At 39.4% G+C, this 12,336-nt stretch overlaps 1 protein-coding gene across 1 annotated transcript; it reads left to right on the forward strand.

Annotated features, from left to right (window-relative positions):
• Positions 1 to 9,176: 9,176 nt before the first annotated feature.
• Positions 9,177 to 10,099, forward strand: LOC129521178 (protein L-Myc-like). Its single transcript, XM_055342448.1, is given in 2 exon segments — positions 9,177 to 9,306; positions 9,309 to 10,099. Coding segments are annotated over 2 exon segments (921 nt in total).
• The last annotated feature ends 2,237 nt before the right edge of the window (positions 10,100 to 12,336 follow it).

Genomic DNA, 12,336 nt, shown 5'->3' on the forward strand with positions numbered 1-12,336 from the left:
TCACTAGACTTATTTGCTTAAACCTGGGTGTATTTTAGCATTATGGAAGATGGGTGCTGTGGATTCAGACTGCCCATAATAGGAATCTCTTCATGGTCACTTTGCTACTTGACCTTGTGTAAATCATTTAAGTAAGTTCCATTGTCTTTAAAAGGATATATGATTAGTAATTAATAAACAATGAAATAACAAAATGACATATAAAATACCTTTGAATAGTACCTGATGTATAGCAGTCAAAAATTCATTTAAGAAAAATATGTTCCATAAAGGAGGAGAGAACAAAGGCATGACACATCCTGTAAAGTTCTCACATTTTGCTATATGTTAGAATTTCTGCACATTTTATTTTTATTGGTGAATGGAGGAAGTTTGCCTCTCGATGCCCAAAATGAAAAAAAGAAACTTACTTCAGTACTACAAATATATTCCTTCTTTTATGCTCCATATCTCACCAACCACTTTGTTGTTAAAATCAAGAAACTGTGAATTATTCTAAATTCCTGCCTCTTGTTAACCTCCAAGTCTGATCATTACTCATGAAGTCATTCTCCTACATCCTTCTCCTTTCTGAGTCCAGCCCCAAATCTCCACTATCACTACCTTGGTTTCTCTCTTTATTGTATCTCACCCAGGTATCCTTCTCCTGGCATTCCTCCTTCAAACTGTTTTCTATAGCATTCTAACACAAAATTCTCCTATTATTCCCAAAGAGTCAAGACTCTTAACCTCATGTTCTCATCCCCGTTTGTTCTCCAGCCTAATCTTTCATATTCTCCTTAATCCTGTCACTCCAGGCATATCCAGCCACCACCCATTCACCAACACACCATGCTCTCTCATATATCTATTCCTTTCCACTTCCAAGTTCAAGGAATGTGTGTAAAGAGCAAGAAGAAAGGAGGTTATCTGATCAGTTTTGACAAAATGCTTATCCTTGGTGAAAATTTGCTCACTTATTAGAACTATTTGTCTGTGTTTGTCCTTGTCATTTTGTTGTCCATCAATAAGAGGAAAATTCATAGGGAAGAGAATGGAAATGGGTCCTGAAATGAGCCTATTTCAAGCCAACCCTGGGGACAAAGAAGTTAAGCTTTCTTCTTAGACTAGCATCCTTTGTACAAAATTTTGCCATAGGTCAGTCATCAAAACTTTATTGCCTGAGTATTGTCTCATTTTGCAAGAAACACATGGGACAGAATTCCTCTCTACACATTTCCACCCATTCTTGTAGGAGGTTTGAAGTTGGATGCTCCACGCATTCATTTGCAAGGCTCAAGATTTTAGGTACATAAAGAGCACTTTGGAATGAATATTCCTAGACTCCCATGTATTTGTCTCCATCCAAAGTTAGTCTATGCCTCTTTCCTACAGGATGAACTCATGCTTCTTACAAGTAGTTATATAACAACACAAATTCATGTGCCTAACATTCTAAATGGCATGATTTCACCAAAGATAATGGCAACTCTGAAGAACTTTCAATATAATTAATATTTTTTAAGAGATATCTCAGAACGAAAGGGAAACTCCACTTCCAATCAAAGCAGAACATTTTGAAATGAGCATTTTGAAATTACCTTAGAATGAAAACAAAGTAGAATCATGAATAAATATATACCCTTGTAGATAAAACAACTAGATGCTCCCAAATCAGTCATTCATCCATCCAATAAAGAAGGAAGTGTCTTTAAAAAGATATTTGTTGATGCTGTAAACAGAAAGGACACTACTCTGCTTGGGGTTGGGTGGTTGGGGAAATTTCCTGTCTTGGCTAAGTAAATATGGAAAAAGTGAAATGACTGATTGATGAGGTGCTCAGAAGGAATTCTAAAGTCTCTCTAAAGAAGATTAAGGAGATCTTCTTAATAGACTGTAGAAATAAATAAGTGTTTTATATTAAAGATTCCTAATTTGGACAGCATGGGTGGCTCAGCGGTTTAGCGCCGCCTTCAGCCCAGGGTGTGATCCTGGAGATCCCGGATCGAGTCCCATGTCAAGCTCCCTGCATGGAGCCTGCTTCTCCCTCTGCCTGTGTCTCTGCCTCTCTCTGTGTGTCTCTCATGAATAAATAAATAAAATCTTTTAAAAAAATAAAGATTCCTAAGTATTTCTGACAATTGGAGACAGTGAACTCATTAATGATGTCATTAATGATTAATGATTTGTTAATGAGAGCCAGTGTCTCTGGCTCTCATTAACAAATAAATAAATAATCTTTAAATAAAGACAGTGAACTATTACTTGTAATATACTTTAAAAAAGGAGTATTTTGATAGAATCTTAACTCAAATATTTTGAGTTCCCATATTCTATGTAAAATTTTACAATTAAGACTAGTTTATTATTTTGTTTAATAAAAACAGCTATGTCTCTGTGATTTATCAGCATTGAATATATAATATGAAATTACATTCTTAGTCTATTTGGATATGTTATTCTTAAATTTACATAGAATCACTAATCAAACAAGCTACCAGTAAATCTACTAAAGTGTAAACTTTTGAAAAATGTAAATTGAGATTTAACCAAATTGATTCATTAGTCTGAAATTTTTGTTTCAACAGTATATGAGTTCGAAGATTAGTTCGTAAGATCTTTAGGATTATCACAAAATTGAGCTAATACTAATACCAAACAGTATTGATTGGATACCTAGACCATTTCTAAACTTTCAGAATATTAAAGATTGATTGCTAAGCATTGCTTTAAGTTCATATAGTTTTGCTTCTTATATTTATGTTATACAGAGAAGCTATTTTTCACTCTTTTTCAAGAAGTTCTGTGTCTGTAGAAAGTTGTTTGATGTGTGTTCATATACTCTTCTCATCCAAGATGCTAGTATACAACAGTTGACAATTATCAATGCCCTGGGTTTTCTCTGTGAAACAGAAATTGCTTTGACCAAAAGTTATAATTAATATATTTGAATGAGACTCATAAACAGTCTTGTCAGAGAGGCACAACTCCATATGCAAAGTAATAAGACATGTTTTTCATAGAAAGAGAAAATAGTTTTATCTTAAAATAGAATGACAAGGACAAAATCTGATGGATATTGAAAGTAGTAGAAGGCACACAGAAAGGGAATTTCATTTTCTCAGATTATAGAAAGGACAGATAATGAGTCTGACGAGAATTGAAATGTGTTAAAATCCTAGCAAAATTTGCTCAATTTTGATGGGTTTGTGTCCTCAGTTTACTGTTCATTGCTTTCACCTAAAATATGAAGGGTTTGTATGTGTATGTGAGTATGTGTAATCTGCTTGGATGGCAAAGACTTTAGGTTTTATCAGAATAATTTTCTGTGCTTTCCTATGGTTTTATCATCCTTGTTTATTTAAGAAGACAAAACTTTCTCACTTATGAAAGAGTTACAGTTCTTAAAAATTACCTTGTCTTCTCTGTTTATTTTTAAATGTTTACTGTTACTCTCAATTGAGTAGCCAATTATTTCTCAACACTCACATTCCCATGTATTCAAATCTCCTGACAACTTTTAATTTTTTGTCCTTCCTAAGATTTGATCCTAAATATTAAATGAAGTAAAATATTTCCAGGGTATCTTTTATTCCTAAAAATATTTTTGGGATTTCCCAGAGGGTCCCTGGGAAAGCACACAGACTCACTCTTTCACTGTAGAAAAGAAGGTTCCAGAAATAATTAAGGTAGTCTGAACTATACTTTTGATGAGTTCCATGGCAAGAGCTGTCAAGTCAGAGAAGATGCTCAGCTTTCTCTATATTAAATTGCGTGGGCAAAAAGCCTCAATATTTCAGAAACTCTGTGCTAAAAGGACATTTTTTAAAGATTTTATTTATTTATTCATAGAGACAGAGAGAGGCAGAGACACAGGCAGAGGGAGAAGCAGGCATCATACAGGGAGCCTGATGCTGGACTCAATCCAGGGTCTCCAGGATCACACCCTGGGCTGCAGGCGGCACCAAACCGCTGGGCCACCGGGGCTGCCCTGCTAAAGGGAAAAAACTAGAAATTTGTCAGTACCCTTGCTGACCTTCATATATTTCTATTTATTAGAGCCTTACTAGCACTCTGCCTGATGTAGACAATAGTAAAATAATTTATCATAATTATTTTTATAATTATCATAGTTTATAGTTTCAGTTATTATTCAAAATGTTACTTGGTCACACTCTTACTTCTTTCATTTGAATCTAGCACTTTCTAGGCCAGTGTTTGTAATACAAGATGAACATCAAACATATCCAAGTTCTATTAAAATAGAGGGTTTTTTTTCAAGACCTACTCTAGACTTAACGAAATTTGTTATCTGCTTAGCATAGTCTTGGTATGATATATACATTAAGTCTATGGTTAATTATATGTTACATTTCAAGATATTTTTCTCTGTAAAAAATGTATTTATAGTTTTTCATAAATAAGATATAAATGTTCTCTGTTAAAGCATTCTTCATGCTTAATTATTAGACATTTTGTCTGAACTGCTAGATTCTCTTTATTATGTTTGTTTTGCATGCCACAGAAACAACCAAATTTCCTTGCATTACTGTATTACTGTACAGTTTCATCACTGTCAAATGGCCTTACTGTAATGAATTCTCGTCCGATCTTTTGCTTTTGAAAATTATCAGTAATAACCACAGACATGTTAAGTCTCTGCCATCTCCAGATACCATTTATTTGACTCTGATACTTCCCTAAAGCTTCAGCAACAAGTCAGAATTTTGTTTTCTAACGAAAGACCATGTCACAATCTGAACTATAAGGTAGTTATTGGAAATAACTAGCTCAGAATTGAAACACTTAAATAACAGACTCTCGGACACATATCCCTCAACCGAAGAGATTAAAAAAACATCCTCAAACACTGTAAGATCATCCCTACTGGAGATGTCAAGCTAAGACTTCTCAGGAATCCAAAGCAACTTGTTTTCAGATGTAGACAGCTTTCACCCAAGATGCCCAGAACAATAGCACAGGTTGTCACTTTTTAACCTGTATTATTCTCTATAACAACTACTGTCTTTCCTCTTGCTGGCTATGGCTGCTTTAAATATGTGGCTTATAAATCTCTTATTTTTAATATTTAAATTGCTGTCTATACCATTAGTCATTGTCACCCCTTGGTATGAGTCCAATAGCTGGCTATAATTTTGCCACAAACTGGCTCACAAAGCATTCCATTGAAATAGGTGAAGGGGATTAAGAGGTATAAATGTCTAGTTATAAAATAAATAAGTTACAGGGATGCAAAGTACAGCATAGCAAATATAGTGAACAATATTGTAATAGGTTGCATGGTGACAGATGGTGACTACAGTCATGTGGGGAGCACTGATTGTCAAGTCACTATGTTGCACACCTGAAATAATTATAACATTTTATGTCAACTATACTTTAATAATAATAACTTTTTAAAATAATAATAATTTTTCGGGTATTTAATAACTTGACTATGGGGATTGTACACATTTCCTTTTGAAAATAATCCAGCTTCCTTTGGTTCCAGTTCCTTGTAATAAACAAGTTGGTTTCCTGGGCATCCAAACTCATTCATTGAATGACTCTTTATATGGACAACACCAAAACTGTCTAGGCATCCTGAAATCTAAAACTTCCTATCATTTCATCATAATAAAGGAGGCTCTTGCTTCTACTGAAATAGCATCCAGAGACTTTTTGTGAAAGCAAATCCTTGCAATGGAACTTTCTCTCATGGAACTAGAACTTGGAGGGGATTAGAAAATAAGTGATATATATTTGGACACTTTCATGGATCTTATAAGGAAAATATACTATTTTTCTTTTGACTTAGATCCACCTCATGATCTTGATACTACAAATCACAACATGGCACAAATCCATTCTTGAGGAATGGTGCCAAAATGTTATAGCACTATTTGACAATTCCAGAGGGGCATTTTTGCCAAAGATAGATCACTGGGTATCCCCTAATGACTGATATTGAATCTGTAGTGTAAAAGCCTACTGGCTATTACCTACAAACTAAACAGGAACTCATTGCCTTGGCAAACTAATACCTGATTTCAGGAGTTTCTTACATCATCAAGGGTCCATTTTGGCACACTGAATTGTCTTCAAGGAAGAAGAGATCAGTAAGTAATTTAACTCAAGAAGGAGAAACCCAGGTTCCAATATAAGAACTAAAATGGTAACCACACTCTGGGAATTCTGAGAGAGTAGTAGGTGATTTAGACAATACCATTAAGGCCAGAAAACTCAACCATGGAGTTCATGAAATTAGAACACTGCTGATTCAAAATAGAGTTGTACAAGATATAACACTGGCCTGTTGAGGAGTAATGTGTGCTCTTTTAGAGGAAGAACTTTGTATTTACATGCTTAGAGATGTCTCTGATATATTTATTAATACTAAAAATATCTGGGAAATAAACAACAATAACTCTCTGTGTTTCTAAGTGTGTGGGGGAAAAAAGGACTTCCAATCTTTAGTGGACTACCTTGAGTATACCCAATATTTCACTTGATGAATTATGAACTAGAAATATCTACTCCTGAGTGCTTAGCAACTATTATATGGAACATTTATGAGAGAATTTGTATGTAAAAAGATTACATTTTCTGCTATTATTAACTGTCAAACTGGTTATTACATTCATTTCTCCTGGCCATTATAAAGACTGAAGAGAATTTTCAGCTCAAAATACGTATTGTTTCAAACCTGAGCACAACTTAAAAAGTTAATTCTTAAAGCTGGACTTTAAAAGCTTGAGCCCACAAAGAAAAGGGAACTTTGGTTGACTGTCCACAAAAGGAATTTAGAAAATTATATGAAAGATTACCACACTGTACTTTAAAATTGGTTGACTTGAGTGATAAAACAAGATTTTGAAACATATCTGGGTCAGGCATTCATATTTCACTTTCCTCTGTCAATATTAGAGGGCTGAATTGCAGCATGTGACTTCATACACATATCTGATAGCACAAAATCAATACGGTGTGCTACTGTGAACAATGATTCAGTGGCAATAAAACCTCAAGTCACCTGGATAATTTACCAGTTGAACTGAAAACCTTTAGCACTTTTGGCCTAGACCACTTCGTACATCAGGTAGTAACTGTAAAAAAGTAAATTGTGTCAGTGAGTCAAGAAAAGCCACTATAATTACATAATATAAAGAGGTTCTGTTGAGAAAAAATTATAGAGCATATTCTAGACTGTCTCTCCAATTTATCCAATCACAAAAATCATCTGGCACCCTCATTTTGAAAAGGAGATTCCTTTGGAAAATCTGCTTTTAACAGACTGGTTGTGTTGGACTCAGGATTCTATGATTTTTACAAATGTCTCAGGTAACTTTATGGTCAAGGAAGTTTGAAAAACATTTCTAGAGTATACTCTATATTTTCCTGTTAGTTTCCCAAATTGTGAATCTTAAATCCTTTGCCCTTAATGTTGCTCACATTATCCTGGTCCACTAGGCTAAATATCTAAGACCTCAGTTTATGCCTACAACTCTTAACATACTGAAAGATTAAAATAACCTCCAAACCAATAATCCTCTCTCTAGGCTCTTATGCAGATGCCAGACTAATCTTCTAAAACTACTTTTGTAATTATGTTAATCCCTTGATAAAGAAAATATTTTGAGAGCACAGCCAGTAAGAGTGTAGGCTCTGAAGTAGACTTCCTGCATTGAAATCTTAGCTTCACCAGTGACATACTAGTTCTATAAACTTGGCAAGAGATTTAGATACTCAGAGTTCTTTTATCTTACTTGTAAAATATGTAATAATAGTGTGTACTCCTTAAAACTATACTGATTAATCAAATCATTAATCATTTAATCAAAATGAAATAATCTATGAGTATTGTCCTAGGTTGTCTCACAAAGTGGTTAATCAATATTAACTATTATTATTATGTAGTGAGATAATAACTTGAAATATTACTCTTTTTATCTTATTTCCTTATATGTAATTCTTCAGTCAATCAGAGGCATCTACTTTGCCTAAATGAGATTAGAACTGTGAAGCAGTTTTAAAAATTAAAAGAACCTGCCAATGTTCAATTTTTGTTTTTGTTGTTTATTTAACTTAAAATAAACTCAAACCCGTATCAAAAACAAAAAAAAATGTTTTTGATTTGTAGAAAGCAAGATTATTGAGAAGTAAAAACTCTTGAGAATCAGAAAGAAATGCTCAGAAAGAAGCAAAGCACAGAGTTCATGCCATAAAAATACATTCAAAAAAAGACAAGAGAGTAACCCTGACTATTCTATTCAAGTAAGAGTAAATAAGAATCAACAGGACTCAGGAGGTGAAAATTCAATGGCAGGGTAATTTGTAGGATATCTATGGAGCTTGGAATGAGATGCTGAAGATAAGAACTGGGACTCCAGGGAGAGGAAAGGAATTGCATCTAGACCCTGCCAGGCAAGGTCTGGCACCAGCACAGGGAGCCAAGGCAAGCCTACTATCCATCCCTGTGATAAGGAGCCTTGTGAGGTGTGATGTTTGTAGGGCCTGGTGGGGGCCTTCCTTTGACAGCAGTGTGCAAATCTCCCACAGAGCTATCAGCAGGAATGACACTCTCTGACAACCAGGAATTTACTGAGTCCCATCCAAACCCTCCAATGTGAACTAACTTTTTCCAACAGTCTAGAACATTCATTCATAAGCTTCCCAAAACAAAGGGGTGACTCCTTGGAAAAGTGGTGCAATGGAAAGAAAATCCTCAGCAATTACACGTGGGCTTGGAATATTGAAACCCATCCCAATTACATTTTATTATTATAATGATTCCTTGTTGTATTTTATGCCATGTTTAAACCCAGGGCCTCCACAATCTGGGCTCCAGAGTCCCATTATTTCATATTGCTTCCTTGCTCATTATATAAGTTATCCAGCCAAATCAGATTAGTCAATGCTTGTAAACCACGATAATGCCAACTAATGTTTCCAATCATGCTTAGGCTATTTCTTGTGTTTCTCCTATGTCTATTCCAAACCTACTTATTTTCCAATGTCTGCCTTATATTCAGCCTTCTCTGTAAGTTCTCTACAACCAGCCCCGCAAATCACACATGTCTAAGCCACTAGTATTCTTAGAAATGTTACACAGTTAAGCCCTTGAATATATATTGCCTTGTGTGTGTCTCTCTCTCATCGTATTTTGTGCATTTTTACCATCTCTTCAAATAGATTAGATGTCTGTGGTCATTAAAGGATATGTCTTGGGCTTCTCTGCCCCGGAGCGGCTGGAGAGAGCCGTGAGCGACCGGCTCGCCGCCGGCGCCCCCCCCCCGACCCCCCCGGGGAACCCGCCCAAGGCGCCCGCCCCCCGGACTGCGCTCCCAGCCTCGAAGCCGGCAACCCGGCTCCCGCTGCCCCCTGCCCACTGGGCGAGCCCAAGACCCAGGCCTGCTCGGGGTCCGAGAGCCCAAGCGACTCGGAGGGTGAAGAAATAGACGTCGTGACAGTGGAGAAGAGACAGTCCCTGGGTGTACGGAAGCCGGTCACCATCACGGTGCGGGCGGACCCTTTGGACCCCTGCATGAAGCACTTCCACGTCTCCATCCACCAGCAACAGCACAACTACGCCGCCCGCTTTCCTCCAGAAAGCTGTTCCCAAGGGGGGGCTCCAGAGAGAGGTCCCCAAGAAGAGGCTCTGGAGAGAGACGCCCCAGAGGAAGAGGAAGAAGAAGCGGATGAAGAGACTGTGAGTCGCCCCCCCGGAGAAAGCGAGGCTCCCCAGTCCTGCCACCCCAAACCTGGCAGTTCTGACACCGAGGATGTGACCAAGAGGAAGAACCACAACTTCCTGGAGCGCAAAAGGCGGAACGACGTCCCTTCTAGGTTCCTGGCCCTGAGGGACCAGGTCCCCCCCACCCTGGCCAGCTGCTCCAAGGCCTCCAAGGTGGTGATCCTGAGCAAGGCCTTGGAGTACTTGCAAGCCCTGGTGGGGGCGGAGAAGAGGGTGGCCACGGAAAAAAGGCAGCTCCGATGCCGGCAGCAGCAACTGCAGAAGGGAATTGCCTACCTCAGTGGCTACTACGTGACCAAAAAGCCTGACTGCTCTGTCTTACAGAGAGACCTGAGTTTATTTTCTAACCTTCCTTCTCCCCCTTAGTAATTTGCACATTTGGATTATGGAGGGACAGTCGGAACTGTACATTCCAGAAGGTGGTGCGGCCTTAGGGGGCAGGGCATGCCCTCCAAGGCAGGGCTCGCGTTCTTGGGAACCCTGAAACCCAGCTCTCCCTCCTCCCTGACTCCCAGGAGCACTGGGTCTTCTCTGGCGCCTTTGGCTTCTCAGGCAGGCAGTTGACCGAGGAGACTTGGGGTCGGCCTAGCTCACTAGCTCGGAAGAAAAGCCTGACAGATGCTATGCAACAGGTGGTGGACGTTGTCGGGGCCTCCAGCCTGCATGAAATCTCACACTCCGGATGAGCTTGAGGCTGGGAAAGGATGTTCCCACTGGTGTCTCTGGGGTGACGCTAGGACAGCTGGGCCCGGACGCCCTCCCTAAGGCTCTTCTTTCCAGGAGACACACGAGCTATCTGGGGTGAAGACAAGCTCACAGACTTGATCAACATGGACCGTTACCTCACTGACAGACACTTTACAGTAGCTGAGGAGTTGGAAACCTTTAATATATATATAATGATGTTAGCCAACACCCCTTCTCCCACTCTCAATGCTGCGACCTTGAGAGCATTTAAAAGAGCTTGACCTCGAAATTCTTTGTCTCGTGAAGCCCTCTGGGCCCTTTCCTCTGAGGGAGAAAGCATTCTGTCCTCACAAGGGACTTTTTTGTTTCCTTCTGCCTTTGTTATGCAATGGGCTCTCCAGCACCCCTTTCCCAAAGTCAGAAATATTTCCCCAAGACACTGGGAAATGGGTCCTACTAGCCTGCGGCCTGGGGAAGGCTTGGAGTCCTGGCTGTGAACTTGTTATCTGCCCAGGTGTTTTCCAGTTTGGAATCTTTTGTCCAGGCAGATGTCAAGCACCTCAGAGGGAGAACTATACCACTTCCTCTTTCCCACTTCCCTCTCATCTCAGACCCTGACTGGTAAGTTTGAAGTTCTACTAGAACCATGCAGGCTGTCCTTCTAGGGCAACTCCAAGGAGCTTGCTGGCTGGCTTTGCAGCCACCCTCTGGCCCCTTGCCAGCCTGACATGAGTCAGATCTCTTTCCCAGAGTCTGGGCCTTACTGGAGTTCTTGCTAGGAGAGTTGCTGGGACTCGTCCAGGGCTCCAGAAGTGGACTGGTTTCCTGGTGGGTTTTAAAAGAGCTTCCAGAAGCTCTGCTTAGCTGACCATGGATTTTGCCCCAGGTGAACCTGGTACCTCCAAGTGGATTCCAGGTGCCGCCTCCAGTCTGGAAAGGCATCCAACCCAACAGGTGTCCTATGGGCCAAGCTCAGCAGCCCCTAAGCCTGGCCTGGAAGAAAGATCAGCCCCTCCAGAACTCTGCCCAGGGCATCAGGTGCCTACTGGCTGTGGTTTTATAAGTGGTGGAGGGGAGGATGGTGGAGCACTCTTGGGGGGTCTGAGAGCCAGCTGCTACTTCCAAACTTAGGCACAATGGTCTGTTTCTGAGGTTGCTTCCTCACCTCGGAGAACCCCAGCGGAAGTTTGGAAAAAACCTCTCTACCTTCTGGAGTATGGTTTTCGGGAGCCAACTGACTTCTGGAACTGTCTTTGGAGAACAGGTGGATGTAGTTACTGATGTATCACCCGAATAGCTTGTGTTTTATAAGCGGCTGTTGGGTCTTAAATTGGGAGCAGTGGTTTGTTTTATTTGTGGGTTTTTTTTTAATACTGTATTTTTGTATGCCTTTTGCAAAGTGGTGTTGTTTTTATACAAGAAAAAAACTCTTGAGCAATTCTCGTGTTGCAAGAGTCTGATTTATTTTGAAAGGCAAGTTTACCTGAAATTTTGAATTTGTTGTGATTATCAATTGCCTGATTTTAAAATGTTGCCTTCTGGGACTTCTAATAAAAGATTCCTCAAAAAAAAAAAGGGATATGTCTTATTTGTCTTATGTGTGCTATGCAATGCCATTCCAAATTCAGAGTCATATAGTAGATACCAAATAAATATCTATTGATTAATTGAGATGCTCAATCACACTGTAAGTTTATAGACCACGTAAACTATTTACCAGTGCACTAGCTACATTTCAAAAATGACATGTACTTAAAAGAAAAAAGAGGGGATCCTTGGGTGGCACAGCGGTTTAGGGCCTGCCTTTGGCACAGGGCGCGATCCTGGAGACCGGGGATCGAATCCCACGTCAGGCTCCCGGTGCATGGAGCCTGCTTCTCCTTCTGCCTATGTCTCTGCCTCTCTCTCTGTCTCTC

Source organism: Nyctereutes procyonoides, unplaced genomic scaffold (genome assembly GCF_905146905.1).
Source record: "Nyctereutes procyonoides isolate TBG_1078 unplaced genomic scaffold, NYPRO_anot_genome, whole genome shotgun sequence".
NCBI classification, from domain to species: Eukaryota; Metazoa; Chordata; class Mammalia; order Carnivora; family Canidae; genus Nyctereutes; species Nyctereutes procyonoides.